This window comes from Daphnia carinata, chromosome 1, assembly GCF_022539665.2.
Source record: "Daphnia carinata strain CSIRO-1 chromosome 1, CSIRO_AGI_Dcar_HiC_V3, whole genome shotgun sequence".
Lineage (NCBI taxonomy): Eukaryota > Metazoa > Arthropoda > Branchiopoda > Diplostraca > Daphniidae > Daphnia > Daphnia carinata.
Window position 1 is genome coordinate 9,461,116 of NC_081331.1, and position 18,302 is coordinate 9,479,417.

Sequence of the window (18,302 nt, forward strand, 5' to 3'; positions counted from 1 at the left end):
GCCTTTTAAACACACCTAGTTATTTTTTACATCTAGTGGCGTAAAAAAGAACTTGTCTGCCTGAGGCTAAATCGACATCGGCACACAATTTTCCCAAAGCAGATCCTCCTCTATTCCTCCTTCTTGATGATAGCGGGAAACAACGAAACAGTGTAACATGGAAGCCGAAGATATTGAACCGGATGGAATGATTTTTCCATCAAAATCAAAGAAACAGAGAAACCTTGTTTTATTGGATTCGGACGATGAATTATCAGAAGAGCAAACAAATAAACTGTGTGATCAAAACTCCGTCAGAAGTACATCATCTTCACATGAACAAGAATTTGACAACGTTAATTCATCAGGTAATAGTTATGGAATCAGGAATTTTGGATTTAGCCCCTTTTCATTTCTGACTCATTTAAGACAAACATTATTGGCAAAATATTTTTATGAAGCTGTAAAAAAATTTTTAAAGTGCTAGCTACTAGACAATTGTGTACTGATTGATCATATTTTTGAATCTTCCAGGTGAAAAAAATTCAAAAAAAAAAATTAAGACGTTCAAGGATTAAGCCATTGTGGCTTTCAGAAGAAAGTGACAGTAGTAGTAATGACAACAGTTCATCTTGTTTGTCAAAGAAAGATAACACTCAGAATAGAGTTTCAAAGAAAAAGTTAACTAGTGACTCGGATGGCGATAGCACAAGTCAGTACAAGTTTTATGTTAATCCTACCAACCAATATCTTCACATTTTAAAAATTAAAAAAATTCCTATAATAGCTTAAATGAATTGTATGTCTTTTAGGATTGTGCAAACTAAAAAACTAAGTTGTGTTTGTTTTGGTATATATTGATGACAAAAATTTCTTAATTGCTTAGATTACCACGAAAATTTGAAGAAAAAAAGTTCTCAACTAAGCTCAGAATGGTGTTCCGGAAACGAAAGTGATGCTAGTTGTGAAGGTAAACTGAGTGTTCATGTTTGTTATTACATTGATCAAATTGTTTCAGTTACCATATTATTTTTGAAGAAAACTGCAGTGTGATTAAATGCTCATAAATTCATTTTGATTCAGGAGAGGATTCGGGAAAGAATCTAAACAACATTTCCAAATCATTTATTAACAAGAATGTGGTATGCTTTTCCATTTTCTAAATATAAATTTAACTAGTAATTATTAAGTGATTGTTTGAATGCCTCAGACATTCTGTTCAAGTGCATTTATGATTGCAAGTTACTTAGTCAGTAATGTCTAATACCTTAAATAGTTTGAGGTTGATTTTGTAAGCATTTACAAATAATAGTAGAACAATTTTATTATGCTACTTGGAGCTAGGATCGTATTTAGTGTACCACTCGACAAATAAGTAGTTTTGTGATTTATTTTCATTTAGAAAAAGAAACCCAATGAGGAAATGCAGGAAATACAAAGGGAGTCTCAGCGGATGGTACGGGAATCGTCTGTTTGTCTGCCCTACCACAAAGTAAATTTTCCACTACCCTTCGTCATTGTTTTCTGGTGAAAGTCTCAAGTATTTTTGTCTTATTTTGCAGCCAAAACAAAGAAGTCTTATCGAATTCCTCAATCGCAAAAGACTAAGCGTGGTTGGCACGGTTACACCGAGGCCTAAGGATGTGGATTCTGTTGTGTAAGCCCAGATTTACTATAGTTTATATAATGAACGAGATACTATTTTATTTCGACTTCTCAGACAAGTACTAGAAGATCGTGTTAAAGAAATTGAAGAGTTTTTCAAATCTGAATCAGAGGAATCTCAGTCCGATAATGAAATTGGGGACAAATTTGCGAGCCTTCCTCGTCAAAGAGATCAAATGCATCAACACGAACAACATGAATGTACACCAGCCGATCCTATTCAGGCTCCCGCTTGCTCCAGCGAGATTTCCGACTCTACAGATCAAATTCCTTTTGAAACTGAAAAAGTCAAAATTGCAGCTGTGCAAGGTACTGCAGATTCCGAAGCAGTCTTGCCAGAGGAGGAAACAGAAACAGTTAGAAACACCATCCTTCAACAGGATAACTCTTGTTTAAAAAATTCCATAGAAAAAACTCTTGTCCCATTAAAAGACGATGGTCTCAAGAGCTTACATGGATGTATGTTGGATGTACGTGCTGATCCCTGTCACGACGATCCCATGTCTTACAAAGAGAAGGTGGAAAACGTTAAGCGGCTGTCAATAGCCAAAATAAGCAAACCTACGTTGCTTGGTCGACCCGGTCAAGTACTCGATTTCGATCTCGATACAACCTGTACGCCAGATCTAAAAGCCAATGTGAATGATCTGATAAAGCGGTTTGTCCAGCAAGTCACAAGTACTAAGAAATCACCGCAGAAGAAAGACCGCCAGATCAGGTATGGTCGAGCGTTAATACTTTTGTAAACTCTTCTATATGTTCTGTATTCCCTTAGCATCGTTCACAAAGTTATGAATGCGGATGGCCAAATTGAATTAAAAAGGGATGTACTAAACGTTCCTGTCGATAGTAATTCGTCGGAGCGCGCATCTGTAGTTCGTCGTCAATTTCTGAAAGACTCTTTGCGTCAATCTATATCAGCAAAACGGGCTGTTGATCGTATAAAAAAAATAGAAAATCAACAAGTTCAGGATGAAGATTTCCCGTTAGGTATCCGTAATTACCAATTTCAAACAATTCCTCTTTCTATCTTCTTCTTTTAACCGTATTTTTAATCGACCAATTATTCCTTTACAGATGATAAGCTTGACAGTGAACCAGAAGAAGAAATATTATCAGATCATTCAGATACGGAATCAGAAGAAGAAGACGGATATAACTTTGAGCGCACTAAAAAAAGAAAGAAAAAGAAAAGTACATTTGTTGAGGAGGAGGCTGAAGACAGTGACCAAGACGAAGAAGATTCCATTGGCTACGAGGAAAACGACGAAACCAAAGATACATCAACAGTACCAACGTCTAACCAGTCTAACGATCAAAATAATGGCTTTGAACGTCCGCTCAACTTCGAAGTGGAGGCAAAAAAGCTCGACTCGTGTTTAGAGCAGAGTACAGCTATCCTAAGATCGGATATGAATCCTGGCTTGAAAGTAAATATCTTAATTTACACCATGATTTCATTTTGCAACACAGTTTCGATTTTTCAGGGAATCGGGTGTTCTAGTTCATTTGAGGATCTTACTCCAAACCTGGACATGAGTGATAGTTCTGAAGAAGAAGATATTATTCCGAAGTTAAAGTGTTCACAAAACAATGAAACTTCAAACGTCGAAGAACTATTGGCCCTCTGCTCGGGAAAATTCCCTGGTAAGTGTTGTCAGAGATTTATTTTTTCCTTGTATGGTTAGCTAACGTATTTTACCATGTAGATTCATTTTCTGGAAGAGACACGCAAATAAGCAGTTTGACCGAAAATGCTGATGACGATTCTGATGAAGAAGTCAAGCCTTTCGCAAGAATAATTCCAATTGCAGACGATGATGATGAAGATGGCTCTATTAGCGCTCACCCAAAGTTCGTTTCTGAAAATGACGCCGATGAACCTGGAACTGTGCCTTCTTTTTTGGAGGATGATGAAAAATCGATGTCAAAGGTGAAGAAAAGGGCCCGCGTTTGTCTGTCAGATGACGAAGATGAAAATATCGATGAAGACCATTCGCTTGTCGAAGAAGAGGAAATGCATGAAGAGGAACGAGAATTTAGAGGTTTGACTGAGTTCTTTGAAGACGAGGCCGAACTGTCCGGTTCCGAAATTGGGAGTGGTGACGAACGAGAAGACGAAATGGATGACTGGGAGGAGGAGGAAGGCGATAAGGAGGATATTGATGAAAACGAAGTTCGTGAGCAAGTTGGAAGAGCTCATATGAAGACAATGCTTGATCAAGATCAACGTGATGTACGACTTTTTCAAGAGCTTTTTCTCGAAGACGGTGATTTGCATTCTGATGGCGGTGGAAGGCAAAGACAATTTCGGTGGAAACAGGCCGATGGTGAAGACACCGAGGGAGACAATGCCCGTCCAAAAAGTCAAGAAGATGAAGAAGATGAAGCCGCCGACGAACAGGATGATCTCACGTGGAGAAAAATTCGCAGTGATAGAGAAAAATGGCTCCAGCAACAAAAGTCGCAACAGGTAGGTCGGTTTTCCAACGTCGTAAAAGGTCTTCAGTTTACTGATTAACCATTTTTGCTGCCAAATATTTGGTATACAGGAAACGAATAAAGAAGTGCCATTGCTTATGAGCCGGAAGGCTAAAATGGTAAAAATCAACACTGCTTCCAAAACCATTAATCAAGTTGCAGAAGGCGAACCCTCCACAGCGACTGCCAACGCCAAGCAATCAACATATTCTAAGTCGAACATTGTGTCCACTGTAGGTTACTTTTAAGAAGTGCCTAGTACACTGTAGGGGGAGATCAGTCTTTACATAGTTTCGTACTTTAAATTTGCTAGGTGAGACGCGGGTCTTTTTTACGCAGAAGTGAAAAGGATTTATCAGAACTGGCATCGTTAACAAAATCCGTGTTGCCGGTTCAGGCACCAAGAGTGGGTTCCAATTTTGTATTTGCATCGATTACTCCGGAGAGGCCAGTCGCCGAGCCAAAAAGGAAACTCAAACAAGATGTAATACCGAAGTTAATTTGTGGTATGCTTTTGCTTTCGATTGTAATACTTCTTTTTCTTTCTTACAGGATTCTAAATGCGATTCGTCCAAGCAAAATCCAGTACCAGCTAAGAAAGCTAAAATGTCTCTGAGTGCAAAGAGTATTTTCTCCTACTTTTAAACGCTATTTTTTATGTATATGTTTGATTCAATTTTCAACCCAAGTGCGTGTACACGAATTTCGAGAATTTTATCTCAATTTTCACTCTATGAATACAATCTAGATTTCATATCATTTAAATTCCGAAAGGACAATTCGGACTCAATGGGTACTCAGATAACAACCTGAACTACGTGGAACGGGGCAACCAAAATATCTATAGTTTTTGAACAAAATGGAGCTTTAACTTTTTTTTTCCGTTGGAAAAAACCTGAGAAAAAAATTTAATTAAATAAAAAAATCATTAGTTAAATTTAAGTGAAATTATTAGAAATTACTCTAACTAGCGAATAAGGTTCAATATTTTAAACCAGGTGGTCAATTTACCGATCAAAGAGGCTAGCCGAGATATATATTGGTAAATTAAATATAACTAGTGTTCTATTATTGTTGATCGAGAGAACATGAATTTCGTTAAGTACACTTGAACTTAAATATACAGCCCTAAAACTCACAGCACGTTGTACGGAATGCTTGTAAAATATGTTACAGAAAATCCTTGTATTGTTAATTTTATTTACTTGTGTTTTTTTTTTCTTTTGCCTATAGAGCCTGTCATAAAAACAACGTTGGTACACTTCAGAAATAAGGTATAACAATTTCCTACCCATCATCTAAATAAAGAGAGTATCAAAGACGTCGCTTTAGTATGATTCTTGGTTTATTAGTAATCATATCAACGAGGTCGAGACAAGTGTACACATGTCTGCTTGACTCATTGCAGTGTGATCGACAGTGGAGTCGGCAAGCAGCCGCTTCCAGGTTATTCCGACAATAGCAAACGTGGTTAGGGCAAAACGCAGGAAAATCACAACCAAACTCACGATGGATGACATTGATACCTACCTTGACTCAGTTCTAAAAAAGGACATCAAACTCCGCGTAAAAGACCATTGTTTTGCTGCTAGAACAAGTGAACAAACGTTTATTGGTTGTTTCTTTCTCAGAAATTCATTCAAGGTACTCTGGAAAATGGGCCTACTAGTGATAGTGATGAGCAAGATGGTGAAAACAGAAAAGAGAGTTTATCGTTTATGCCTTCCACGAGTTCTGACCTACCTGCAACCGAAACTGATTATGGATCGTCATCAGTGGAACGTGCACCTGCCGAGATGAATCAGAGCTGTGATCCCGTTGACACGTCGTCGTTTGAAGTGAGCGTCACTGATGATGATCTGCCAGACTTGATCCTTCATTTCGCTGAACCTAACGATTTTGAAAGGTTAGTCATTCCTTATTTATTTGGTTTTCTAGATTGCTTGCTCTTAACTACAAAAAAATATTTGGTCGACATTGGCTAAAAGAATATCGGCTCGAGAACTTGTTTCGTTTGCTATCGATGGAAGTCTGGCATAGCACATTGTTGGCCGACTAGAGAATGTTGAAAACAGATTGAATTTGTAGTATTTGTGCGCATAAAATTCTCTGGGCATTATTATGAGGTTTTGAGTTTTATACAAAAAACAAAAATAAGAAAACTAACTAAACAAAACGAAAAACCTCGAACGAAACTAGAGATATTTCTACCACCAATATTGGTGCATTTCTGATCGAAGCTGCAAATCAACTGAAAAGCTTCCGTTTTCCAGTAGAACTTAGTGGTCCGTTCGTTGGCATTTCTCAAATGCTAGTTACAATAGTAGATATAACGGTGTTCGTCTATTTTCAAGAGACTGCGTGTCAGCCCATGTCAAGCGCCTGAAACGAGAGATAGAAGAGTCTGCCAAACGCAAAGAGAAGCGGCATGAGCAACCAAAGCAACGCCAATTTACGGGGAAACCCGTCGACGCCGGCAACAACGTCCGAAGGGCAATGAAACCGAAACCTCGTCGACGTCAATGTAAAAAGCCATATGGTTTGGTAAAAAAATCCAACGACGCCTAAAATATTCCTATGTTACTATGTTTATTAAATCTGCCGCTAGATGGCGTTTTGTTTTTTCTCTGAGCTCTGTTCGTTAAAATTTTGTTGAAGTTGCGCTAAATTTAAAGAAATTATTCAAGTTGGAATATATAATTTCGTTGAACGAAATTTGCAGTCTTTCAGCATTTATTTAGCTAGTTACCCTATGAAATAAACTTTTCCCTATACTTCTACGAGGGTATCAAACTAAATTTATTTTTGTGTCTTGCTGTATTGGTTAGTCAGACTATGGCGATCAGCGAAAGTTCAGTATTATTTTATCATGATGTAAAAGAGTAACTTTTTTGGATTTGGCGCGCGCCGTGCGATGAGATTTGTGTTATGGCGCCAAAAGTCCGTGCGAGCAGCGTGTCCTATCATGCAGACTCGCGAGCGGCGCGTAATGTGCATCGCGAGCACACAAAGTACGTATTTTCTTCGTTTGAGAGAGAAAGAGAGACCCAAATGGTTCAGAGCAATGGTCGCTCTCTCTCTCTCTCTCTCTCTTCTGACAAAAAGGAATGAGAGAGGTGGAGGAAGGGGAAGGAGGGGGGATGGGGGACTGACGCAGGCGGAGTGTGGTGAAATATACTCGCTTCAATAGCGATGGTAACGCGGGTAGGACCTCGTTCAATAAAGAGAGAACTAGCTGCACGCAGTTGTTGGCCACGAATGAGGATTCAGCTGCCATTCGTTCCAAAGAGTGGAAAAAAGGGTCAGGGCATTGCGTTTAGTCAAGCGAGTATATCGACCGTGTTTTCAGACGCGCACAGCTATGGCGACGGGGAGAGGGGAAAAATATAAAAAAGAACGATGCTGAGTCAGACGGCAAAGCAGCAAGCAACGAGTATCTCTTTCTCCTAGATTTTACTCGAACAAAAAAAAAAGTCGGTTCCAACGTTGCCATTCTTTTCCGTTACATTTTCATTCCTGTTCTTTTTCATTCTTTTTTTCCGTTGGTCTCTGTTACAAAATTTCTATCGTTGTTGAATGTTTCATTTTAGTTCTTCTACCGCCTTCTTTGAAAATTAATTTTAATGCGGTATGATCTCGAATTTTAAATGAAATGACCTAACTAAACAAAAATGTCGTAAGAATGAATCACATCAAGGAATTTTTGGGTGGGATGCGAGTTGGGAAAGCGAATCGATAGAGTACATTTTTCTTTAAAGAAAAAGATATTAAAGAACTCGTCTGCTAAAGTCTCCATGAAATCAACCTAGCGGAGAATAAATTACATTTAATAGAACTAGATGTCTCATGTGTTCATATGTTTATGTGTACGATGAGCGCGCTAGAAAAGTACGTTGCAACTACACGTTTGCATTTTGAAGAAAACGTTACACGAAACATTTCTAGTGGCAACGTTGCGGAGATGGGTGGGCGAATGGTGGGGTTGATGGGCCAGTCGACATTGGCGCGTACGAAACCAGACGAAAGGCACGAGGATGGGAAGGCCTTGATAAGGGGAGAGCAACAACACACGACTGAGGGAAAAAAAGGACGGCCAGAGAGAGACTGATGAAAACAAGTAGACGGAGAAAAATAAAAAAAAAGGAAAAAGAAAAAGAGAGAGCCGCGCGCCAGCTTCGTTCGCAGCCGTGCCAGAGCTGGTTTATTCTAAGCCAAAGCCACACGAACTGAGACTAGCGCCACTAGTGGCAGACTTTCTTGTCTCAAGAAACTCTACGACTTCTTGTGCGTTACAAAACTATTCTTTGTTTTGTTTTTTTGAATTTCCCTCATTGGAGTTCAAATCGTCGGCCAAGAAAACAAGAGTTTTTGTCATAATAGCTACGGTTATATTAGGGAATCCTAAACGAATGTAAACGACTGACTATTTCTGATGCAAATAAGAGGACAAGACACTGGACTCTTTTCAATGGGATATTATCATAAAGATGATGTTGAAATGGTGACAATAGTCAAAGTTATGCGGCTACTTGCTCATTCAGTACCGAATGCGTTCACAACGCGCATGTTGGAACTTGTGTTTAAAAAAAATCAAAAGTCAACACGTGATTCCGGGTTCGACGACAAGTGGAGCTATCCGATGAGTTGCCATGTATATTAGCCAAACTGTCCAATGGAGACATCAAAATCCCCATTGTTTTGTTATCATTTGAATGGTCATGAACAAGACATTACAGGGTTGTCATAAATCAGTAACTTTATTAGTGTGCATCTTTAAACGGAAGGGCTTCACACCTTTGTTTTCAATAACTTTATTGTTTCAAGCAGAAAAAGCAGGTTTTTAAATTGAAAGACTGATTTACGGCGGGTGGGACAAAAGATTTTGGACATTGATGTCGGTGTGGTCAATGCGATCAAGATCTCGTGGGGTCCCACGTTTACAAGAAATGAATAGCAGGGGGTCTAACGAGTTAATTGTATATTGGCTCAATGTATGGGGAAGGTACGACGTGCGTATATATTATTGTGTAGATTTAGACGGATACCTTCCTATATGCTCGATTGACACCAATGAAGGCGTGGGGCTCTTTTGTGTATTTAGTGCCTTTAAGGTTTGATGTGTTTGTAAAAAAAAAGGGCACGTGCCTCTATCGAAAGAAAATGCCTGTCAGTATGTTGCCATTTAGAGAAGCTAGTTGAAAAATGGAGCCCTTCATTTTCAGTGGCGGTGCTGTTTTGAAAAAGAGACTCACGGTAAGAAACAGACAAAAAACACGAGGGGGGTTAGATTGATTGTTTGATACTCGTCCTCCTATTTGTCGCCATAAATAAATTGAAAAAAGGAGAATACGTGGACACGATATCCACCAATCCGGTATTTATTTTTATTTTGTACATGCTTGTTTTATACGACCTATTACAACAACAACAACAAACGAATGAAAACACGAGGTGTGACACTAATGAGTGTCTCCTCTTTAAAACTGCCGCTCGTATTCATCGCACACGGCCAATGGAAGGGGGGATTCCCATTCATTATCACTAGGGCTTTTCAACAAGTACAAATGTCTATGCTAGATTTCTAAGCGATAGGTGTCGTGTGGGTGTAATGGACATTTGCCACTTTTTGTTTTTCGGTCTTTTGTTTAGAAATGTACGCTACGAGTTCAATGTTTTATGGCTAGTGTTAAAAGTGGATTCGTAACCTATGATGAGAACTTCATCAGTCTGATGCATACATCGAAAGAAAGAAGAACAAGAACTTGTTCTTCATTTTTTTTTTCTTTTCTTCTTTGGGCGCTTGAGGCAGTGTGGAACCAACCGGTCGAAACAGAAACCTTCCTCTGTGCATACCTGCGTGCAAGAAGAAGAAGTTCGTTCCGCCCTGTGTGCTGCTTTATTTCGCTGCTGGCTGTTTGGCTTAAGTCAAAAACTTATGTCGTCTGCTTTTCTTTACGTTGTATCATTTAAATTGTACCAGACTGTCGTCTAAAATAAAATAATTTTTTTTGATCATTTTTGTTAGTATGTCGTGAGGTTTGATGAAATTGATGTCTTTGTATGTTAAAGAAATAATAGTTTAGAATTGTTTTAATGATGCACTAAGAATTTCCGATAGATGACGTCAGATGAAAGCGACTAAAAATTGTTCGAGGGACTTTTTGAACTGGCCGCTATTTTACGTTTACCGTCCTCCCTTTTCCCGCCCTTTCCGAGCGGGGTTTTTCGACCGATTCGATGTTGTCGAGTCTCGTCATTTCCTCTCTCTCTCTCTCTCTTTTTTTCTTTCTTTACGTCTTTTGCGCCGCTCTTTGCTGTGTCTCTCTATCTCCTTTGGTATTCCTTAAGTCGCGAGTTGTGCAGGCGAATGGGGAGAGACAAGAAAGAACCAAATAAAAAATAATATAAAAAAAAAAGAAAAGAAAATAATATCTATCTATCTATTCCCTTGCTACTGCTGCTCCGGAAAGAGAAGAGAGAGAGAGAGCTCGGGTAAAGGCAAGCCCAAAACCCCGGTCGAACAAAAGGGGGACGAAGCAAAGGAAAAAAAGAGAGAGAGAGAACGAAGAAGATGGAATGGAGAGAAACGAAATAACGGGCTTTTTTCCGATTGGTGCATGCGACTTCTTCTACGAAATTCCACCCCATATCCCCCCTCCCTTGCAATAGCGCCCCCAGGCTCTGCCTGCCCCTCTCGTTTGGAAGCAAGTCCCCCCTTCTCAATAGAGGGCGACGGACGGTGGAAATAGACAGAAGGGGAGAGAAGAAGAAGTGGGAGGACGGGGGGAGCTCTTTCTCTCTTCATATCGTCACCCAGCAAACGAGGAGGCGGGCTGGGAATAGCTAGCACAGCCAGCACTATACCAAAGCTAGCTATCCCTATTGAGTAGCGCCACCGTTCTGTATACACACAGTATAGCCCTATAGTCTGACTGGGTAGGACGTGTGCTTCTGCAGTTGCTTGAAAATATAATCATTTTTCATACACATACACATACGCACACGAAGCCGGGAAAGACGGAACAACAACAACAAACGTCGGCTTTTTCATACGCTATCGACGGCAACGTTATCTTTGCCGTATTCATCGTTACAAAGAAAAAGCCACTGATTGACAAAACCAAAACTGACTGTGGCATCGTTTCGTGCATTCGTTTCTTCGTTTGCCATCCAGCAAACTTGATTTTTGAAAATTGGTGATTGAAAGCAGCTTTGTCGGCAAAACCAACGGGTGATCTTCAAACACATTCAGACGCAATTGTCTAACTGGAAACTATTCATTATGCCTAATGAAAGGGTTTGCAGATAAGATGACGGATCATCAGGTAAGAAAAAAAATACTTTACACATTTTTTGGTTTTTTGCTTTAGTAAAATTAAGATAAATAGTCTGTTTATGCTGCAAAGACGATGATAAATGTACGGATGTAAAACATGGGTTGAACGTGGAAATTTACCACTTATAAGGATTTTGAAAAATCCATGGCACAACAGCTTGGAAGGACAATTGTGAAACACCAGTAGTTAAAAACTCCAACAGCCGAATTTTTGTTATGTTATTTTTTATCATTATTATATTTTTGTATTTTGGCGCGGTCGTTGTCGTCGTCTGCAACGTAGCCGTCAAAACACGCGGGCTCGTCTCATTGATGGTTGCTGACAGTTGCGAGCCCGTGCAAGTCGGAAGATGGGGGCAGAACGGCGGGTTTAGTTGTTATGGAAACGGTGCTGCCCATTTTTTTTTTCTCGTGTGTGAAAACCGGTTCTGATGTGGCGACGGTGGAGGTCGCTGCGGCGGTTGCGCACATTAAACTGGTTCGTTCGATTTTGGAACTGCCACATTGCTCTGTCTATGCTATCTAGTATTATGTGTGTGTATGTGTGTGCATATATACATTTACTTTCCGTTTGTCGCCATGCGTGTTAGTGTTTTTCAAAAAGACGTTTAATCTGACCAGCACTGGATGGCGCTGATTCACCTCATACCAATAACGTATAGATATTTCTTCAGTTGAGCCAACCCGCCGAAGATAAAATAAAACTCGACCTTTTCTTTTGAAAAAAAATATACAGTCCGATTCATAGGTGATGGAACTTGCCAAAGACACACACGAGGAAGGCCCTTTTTTTTATGGTCAGGACGTACTATACACAACTCGTAGGGAAGGAAAGAAAAAAAGGATCGAGTCTCAGGTAGAAAAAAAAACGTGCAGGTAGAAAAGGTTCTGTGTTCGTGGAAGGAGACAGACATTGCAAGGGGGTGGGCTGTTTTCCTTCTTTTCCCTTAGCAGCCGGTCAAGAAAGACACTGCGGATGGCCGCAGGACATTTTACCGGAGCTTGGAAAGAGAGAAGGAGAGAGAGAGAGAGAAAAAGGTAGATATTCTCTTGCGTTGCGTCGAGGAAGACAACTACGAAGAAAAACTTGTATCTACCTCGCTCAGGTGTTTTCTCAACTGAAACTCGAAACGTCTTTTTTTTTCGGAACCAGATGCTTGACGCGTCCTCCTTTAGAGAAACTTGGTCCAAAAAAAAAAATCTGCTGTATTATTTTTTTAATGATTTAAAATAAAAATATTCATTCAAAAAAGTGAAGAAAATTTCTTATGGCAGAAAAATAAAGATTTGAAAAACTGAATGATGGCGCCAAAAATGTTTGAAATGTATATTTATGAGAGGTTGTTCGACGCGCGCACTGATCCCAATTTGCTTGGAAATTGGGTTTCTTTATTCATCGTCGGTACGCATTGGCAACGCTGGAATAGTGGCTTCATCGCGATGGCTGCCGCTTCAAGCGAACAGAGAACGACGACGAGGGTTTCGATCGAGAGCTCTCTCTCCTTTGTCCTGTCTTTTTATTCCTCCTCTCCTTCTTTCCCCCCCCCCCCCCGTTTCTCTTGTGGCGCCCACGCCTGGCAACCGAACCACGGATCCCTTCTCTCGAATTTCTCGGCTCCTTTTGGCCTCTCCCTCTCCCCAATGATCTATCTTTCCTCTCCTCCATCCTGTCTCCCCACCCACCCCCTTTTTTTCCAACCCACACACAGGCGCAGCTGCACCGCCAGAGGGTCGGGGACGACGATGGTGCGCATGTGCTGCCAGCTCTTGGGTTTTTTCGTTTTTTCCTCCTTTTTTTTCCTTTTTAATTCTTTCCTTTAAGTCTTTATTCTTTTCTTTCTTCTACCATTCTTACTGGCCGTCGACGTCTTGTCTGGCCACAGCGTTGCGCGATTGCTGATAATAAAAGATTATAGCTTACCTTGTTTTAAAAAAAAAATGATTGCACGATCGTTCACCAATTTTTTCGTACCTAACTGATAGCAGAGTAGTGTGCTTGGTAATCGTGATTTAACTTTACGAGTCCCGTATGGCAATGCAGCGCATTTAGGGCAACAAGAAATCATTTTTCCTGTGTCATACATCAACGTTTCTGAAATAGGTTTTTTGTAAATTTTCTTCCGTTCGTTCTCCATTTTTTTCGTTTGTTTCGCTGTCCTTGGTATGTTTTTTATTTTGGTAAAACCGGATTGGCTCCGTCTCTAGCCATAAGAGAAGGGAAGGGTAAGAACTGGTTCCATTGGCGCTAGAAGAAGCAAACGTTTATGAAAATTCTCAACTAGAATATCCGATTGTATTTTTAAAAAAAACGGTGTTGGTTCAAAACAAAATCCTTGGAAAGGCCATTGCGTCCTTGTTACGGCGTTTGCAACCTCTCGCCGCCTCATGACGGATGGAAAGTCGAGCAGAAGGATCCCAAAATCGTGCGGGCACGTAGGCCATAGAGATTTTTTGAAGCTTGGCGCGGATGATGGGCGCCTCTAGCGGCCGCTACTTTATGAATTTTCGTCTTCTAAAAAAGAAAAGAAAATGGAGGTTGAGAAACGGGGGCTGGGTTGCGAGGGCTGGCCTTGGGTTTGTTGCCTTCTGCTGCGCAAGGCAAGAGAACCTTCGCCCACATCCCCACCACTCCATGGCCACCCCACCCGACCAGCTGACAACAAGAAAAAGAAAAAAGGAGGGAGGCAACGTGCCAGGGAGAGAGAAAACAAGAAGGGAGGGGAGGATCAATCCGCTTGCTATTGCTGTTGTGTTCAAAAAAGAAAAAGAGAGGGGGAGAGGAAAAAGCCTGTTTCCCGTTTTTGCTGGCGGGGGGATAGTAAAAGAAGAAACTCTCTCTCCCGTCTTCCGCCCCTGTGTGACAAGAGAGCCCTCAGGACAGGCTGCTTTGCTGTAGTATATGTTGCTCAAAAACAATTCCACAACAGAGAGAACATCCAGCATGTCTCATCCGCGCCGTTTGAATTTCTTGCAGCAGCGGTCGGAGCAATGACTTTTTTTGTGTGTTATATAAGCCGAGTGATTGATGCAATGAAATAAGGTTCAGCATTTATTAAAAGATTTCTCGTTTTCCAATGAAGGTATTGCCAAACACAACGAGCACCACTTCTCCAACCATGGGTCTACAAGCGCATCCTTGCAGCAACAAGCGGACAATTGAGGGATTAGAAGAGCCGGCCGGCCGGACTCAACAGAATCATCATTATAATAATAATAATCAGCAAGTCTACCAAGTGCACGGCGGTCCGCGTGCTGCCAAACAGCAATGTACTATCCGAGTCGGAGTAGAAGCTCCCGACCATTTAACCACGTTGGTGTCGAGCACTTGCAACTCTGGCACGGAATCGGTAACCAACAACAACAACAGTTGGTATCGAGATGTCCAGCAACAACATGCTCCCGATTATGAAACGTACGTCAACGGATTCAATGCTGCTGAAGTTCGAGCATCGACGCCTTACTCTGCGTCGTCGACGTATTATTCGAGTACATCGACACATAGCACAGAAAATGTGGCCGTCCCTGCCGTCGAATACTCTTCCTACGCTAACAATGGTTCCAGCAACGTCCAGTACTCCAGCCAAAATGTCTATCAGAACCTGACGTCCATGCTGCCCGTCGCCAATGGAGGCGGAGAGTCGCTGGCGGATCGATTCGAACGCGTGTGCAGCAGCCCTCGCCCGTACGTCCAGTACAGCGGCGGTCGCGAAGATCCCACTGGATATCATTACGGAGGAAACAACGAGTCCAGGTCGGATGAACGCTATTGGACGTTTGGCTACACGGCAGCTTGTCCTAGAAAGACGGGCCCTGCTGGGTACGCAAAATGCAATAGTAGTTACAACGGCTACAATGGTGAGAATGGATTCAGTCATCATAAAGCGACGTCAAATGGCTACCAACAGCAGCAGCAGCAGCAGTTGGGCGGACAGACGATCCAGCGTGATGAAAACGGCAAGTCCTATTTGGAACTTGGTGCCAAAGCGGCTGTCCAGCCAGAATGGACTCGCCCCCAAATGTGGCCTGCTAGTAATAATGGCCAACAACAACAGCAACATTACGCTGTTGCTCCTCCTACGCCATTGGTCAAATCTTGCTCGAAATGCGGGCATGTCCTTTTAAATCCAGCTCGATCTCTACCGCAACCTTGCTATCGACATCAACGGCTCTCTGTCCTGTCACTTTCCATGCTCAAACTCAACAGATATCGGCAGTGTTCCGATCCCAGTCTTCATCGTTCTGTTCTCATATGCAACACTTTGCGTCATATCGAGGATGAGATGGAAAGAGAAGGACCAACTGAAACGTCGTCTGCTCCGACGTCTTCAGCAGCCAACAGTTGTGATACTTGTTGTTGTTCTCATTGCGGTACAGTTTTCAACAAGACCGACAACTACGGCAACGACAACAGTGCCAGCAATGGTACCAACAACAGTGTCGGTGTCTATGATACAACGCCGGAAACGAACTTCATTAATGCTGGCGAGTACGGTGGTAGTCAGAGTAGCACAGCAACAACAACAGCAGCGACGACCACTACTACAATTGCAGCTAGCTCTAAATCAAATTCGGTGGTGCATGCAGATGAAGACGATTCCGGTTTTGGCGACGAAGATAGTCGAGATATCGACTGGAGTTCAGTTTTTAGCATGTCGACAACATCGGGGTTTGACGTGGCTAGTGGCAATTCGAACGCCGGCTCATCAGATTCGTATCTGTGCGATTCAAACTCTTCGGATCCGTCTTTATTTGCTGGTGCGGAGCTCGTCAGCGAGTTGGGCCTTTCCAATTGGAAGACTAGCCATTGCGGATCGGCTACGAATGGTCATAGTGGTGGCCCTACATCCTGGACCAGTGACGCTTCCGACTTTTCCGGTGTTAGATGGAAAAGTGAATTGGGCGATGAACTGGAGGGTTTCGTCCACATCCTCGTTGGTTCCTAGTATTTCCGCTCTCTTATCCCCCAAACGTTGCTCTCTCGAGATTGTCAATGAAAACTTCCAATTGCTCAAGTGAAACACAGAGAGATTTGTTAAAAGAAACAAAAATTATTGTTCTGACACCAATGAATCAGTGATGCTTTTTACAGCGTATCCTAATTTCAGCCCTGGACAAATCACGGACAGCTCCTCCTACAAAGATATCCTCCCATCTGTTGTTGTGTACATACTGTGTACAAAATGTATTGTGTCGAATTCAATGTTCAATCATATGTAATCACAATCTTGCGGCAAGCCATATCCAATACAAAAAAAAAAAAGAATTTCAAATGAAACAAGGTGTTTATTTCTGTTTGTTCTTACCATCTGTTTTGTTATTCAATTAACTTGATTTCTCGAAAATCATGGCAAATGCTAAAACGCTGAACTATTTCTTCACTCAGTGGAGCATTACCAGGTCGAACCAGCAATTTGACCTGGACACCAGCTTCGTTGGCAGCTATGGCTTCTACGTAGACACAATAAATGAGGTTCTCAGTATGTCAATCGAAAACAGATTTTCAGCTACCTGTTGGAAGGTCAGTAAGAAACAATATCTCATCCGGTGCAAATCCAGTCGATTTACATATTTCCCGATAGCTAGCTGTTTCAATTTTCAAGCCAATTTGCGTATCAAAGTGACCAGAAAAATACTGAACATTAAAGATTAGCTTTTAGATATCATGTCCAACACATTAAAATGTATCGCGATAACCTGAAGCAGGTTTCCTACTACCGAATGGCCAAATAAAAGTTTTTGCGCTTCGATGCTCCCAGAAGAGTAAATGTACACTTTTTTGCCGCTAGATGTCCATAGCTTCAATGCCTCTTCCACATCTTCGTATAAACTGTTATCCATTTTTTAAAACAAATTCAAACAAAAAAATTATAATATTAATACATGTAAACGCGAGATGTTGAAGTTATAGGAAAATATAAAAATGAGGAGGTGGGACACGATACAAGATCATCCATCTGGCCCACCAGAAGCGACCCAATAAATTTACTATCAATATAAATGTCTTTACTGGCCATGAATTTCTCCAGATGCATATCCTTCTCTCCACATGTGGCCCTGCAATTGCTTTAAAGCTGTGATCTTTCTATCTTGATCCATTTGCCAATTGATATTTGCAATAACAGAGCTCATGATAGAGGCAGGTGTTTGATCAGAACTAGCAATTTCAGGTACTCCAACCATAGTGAGGGTATCCTCTATGGCCTGTCATAAAGCAAGGTTATTCATCATGTGTAATTGTATCTTGTCTGTAAACAATCACACTTGTTTCCTCAATAATTCAATATCATTTTGGAGTTCCAAGGAGTCCCAATTTGCCTCCAAATAGGTTTGAAGTTCTTTTCTTATGTATGGAAATAGTTCATCCTGTAGACATTTGACCAGATTTATAATGCATGACACTCTTAACTCTTTAGGTATGCACTGCAGAACCTTACTTTTACAAAACTGATGCTTGTTGTGGTTCCCTGTCATATAGAAAAGTAAGAGAATGTAAATCTTCATTCCAGATATGTAATCAACATGATTAAATTTACAACACTAGTACCTCAATATCTAACAGCAAACAGTTGATAGTCATTTCTGCTATTGCACGAAAAAAAATGTTACAAAAAATATATATCTTTAACTCGGTATGTCCGTTTTCACAGTGTATTAAAGTCCGGTCTACTATCTATCGCAATGCACTGAATTCCACGAATGAATTATTACAAAAATATTCTCACTTCCGGCTTAGAGTTGAAACGAGGCTCCCACGCTTGCGAAAGCCGACAGAAGCAGACAAACTTGAGAAAACTGGGAAATCCCATTAAGTTATGAACTGATGGACGGAACGAATTTAAGC

At 41.1% G+C, this 18,302-nt stretch overlaps 5 protein-coding genes across 7 annotated transcripts in view; 3 read left to right on the top strand and 2 right to left on the bottom strand.

Moving 5' to 3' along the window:
* LOC130695120 (nascent polypeptide-associated complex subunit alpha-like) overlaps positions 1–18,302 on the bottom strand; it is a 48,544-nt gene that overhangs the window by 19,921 nt on the left and 10,321 nt on the right. The gene's annotated exons all lie outside the window — the stretch shown is intronic.
* Positions 128–4,879, top strand: LOC130694633 (claspin-like). Of its 2 annotated transcripts, none has more exons than XM_057517709.2 (14): positions 128–347; positions 514–691; positions 866–949; positions 1,063–1,121; positions 1,382–1,471; positions 1,542–1,636; positions 1,700–2,362; positions 2,420–2,634; positions 2,722–3,074; positions 3,132–3,291; positions 3,354–4,117; positions 4,197–4,358; positions 4,439–4,609; positions 4,678–4,879. In XM_057517709.2, exons 1-14 carry the CDS (start codon positions 246–248, stop codon positions 4,768–4,770), a joined length of 3,189 nt encoding a protein of 1,062 aa, XP_057373692.1. In that variant the 5' UTR covers positions 128–245; the 3' UTR covers positions 4,771–4,879. The 2 variants fall into 2 exon arrangements, with proteins under 2 accessions (XP_057373692.1, XP_059350212.1); XM_059494229.1 differs by having other exon boundaries at positions 1,066–1,121.
* Positions 5,500–6,840, top strand: LOC130695087 (uncharacterized). The gene is made up of 3 exons (XM_057518207.2): positions 5,500–5,691; positions 5,757–6,031; positions 6,480–6,840. Exons 1-3 carry the CDS (start codon positions 5,635–5,637, stop codon positions 6,691–6,693), a joined length of 546 nt encoding a protein of 181 aa, XP_057374190.1. The 5' UTR covers positions 5,500–5,634; the 3' UTR covers positions 6,694–6,840.
* Positions 11,042–16,724, top strand: LOC130694763 (uncharacterized protein DDB_G0283357-like). Its single transcript, XM_057517857.2, has 2 exons — positions 11,042–11,450; positions 14,542–16,724. Exons 1-2 carry the CDS (start codon positions 11,415–11,417, stop codon positions 16,402–16,404), a joined length of 1,899 nt encoding a protein of 632 aa, XP_057373840.1. The 5' UTR covers positions 11,042–11,414; the 3' UTR covers positions 16,405–16,724.
* On the bottom strand, positions 16,425–18,301 carry LOC130695023 (enolase-phosphatase E1-like). 2 transcript variants are annotated; one of them, XM_057518149.2, is made up of 8 exons: positions 18,129–18,301; positions 18,006–18,040; positions 17,896–17,925; positions 17,723–17,824; positions 17,469–17,662; positions 17,156–17,288; positions 16,970–17,093; positions 16,425–16,909 (listed from the first exon to the last, which is right to left on the bottom strand). In XM_057518149.2, exons 2-8 carry the CDS (start codon positions 18,036–18,038, stop codon positions 16,776–16,778), a joined length of 750 nt encoding a protein of 249 aa, XP_057374132.1. In that variant the 5' UTR covers positions 18,039–18,040; positions 18,129–18,301; the 3' UTR covers positions 16,425–16,775. The 2 variants fall into 2 exon arrangements, with proteins under 2 accessions (XP_057374132.1, XP_057374123.1); XM_057518140.2 differs by having other exon boundaries at positions 18,006–18,301.

What these genes read in the sequence shown, in the direction of transcription:
- LOC130694633 (XM_057517709.2), top strand. Translation starts at nt 246, where the DNA reads ATGAATTATCAGAAGAGCAAACAAATAAACTGTGTGATCAAAACTCCG. An exon ending in CATTTATTAACAAGAATGTG is followed by an intron (nt 1,122 to 1,381) that starts GTATGCTTTTCC and finishes ATTTTCATTTAG; the next exon opens with AAAAAGAAACCCAATGAGGA. An exon ending in ATATGAATCCTGGCTTGAAA is followed by an intron (nt 3,075 to 3,131) that starts GTAAATATCTTA and finishes TCGATTTTTCAG; the next exon opens with GGAATCGGGTGTTCTAGTTC.
- LOC130695087 (XM_057518207.2), top strand. Translation starts at nt 5,635, where the DNA reads ATGGATGACATTGATACCTACCTTGACTCAGTTCTAAAAAAGGACATC. An exon ending in AAAAGGACATCAAACTCCGC is followed by an intron (nt 5,692 to 5,756) that starts GTAAAAGACCAT and finishes TTTCTTTCTCAG; the next exon opens with AAATTCATTCAAGGTACTCT. An exon ending in GAACCTAACGATTTTGAAAG is followed by an intron (nt 6,032 to 6,479) that starts GTTAGTCATTCC and finishes TCTATTTTCAAG; the next exon opens with AGACTGCGTGTCAGCCCATG.
- LOC130694763 (XM_057517857.2), top strand. Translation starts at nt 11,415, where the DNA reads ATGAAAGGGTTTGCAGATAAGATGACGGATCATCAG. An exon ending in ATAAGATGACGGATCATCAG is followed by an intron (nt 11,451 to 14,541) that starts GTAAGAAAAAAA and finishes TTTCCAATGAAG; the next exon opens with GTATTGCCAAACACAACGAG.
- LOC130695023 (XM_057518149.2), bottom strand. Translation starts at nt 18,038, where the DNA reads ATGACTATCAACTGTTTGCTGTTAGATATTGAG. An exon ending in TCTGGAGAAATTCATGGCCA is followed by an intron (nt 17,289 to 17,468) that starts GTAAAGACATTT and finishes AATGGATAACAG; the next exon opens with TTTATACGAAGATGTGGAAG. An exon ending in TAGTAGGAAACCTGCTTCAG is followed by an intron (nt 17,094 to 17,155) that starts GTTATCGCGATA and finishes TTTAATGTTCAG; the next exon opens with TATTTTTCTGGTCACTTTGA.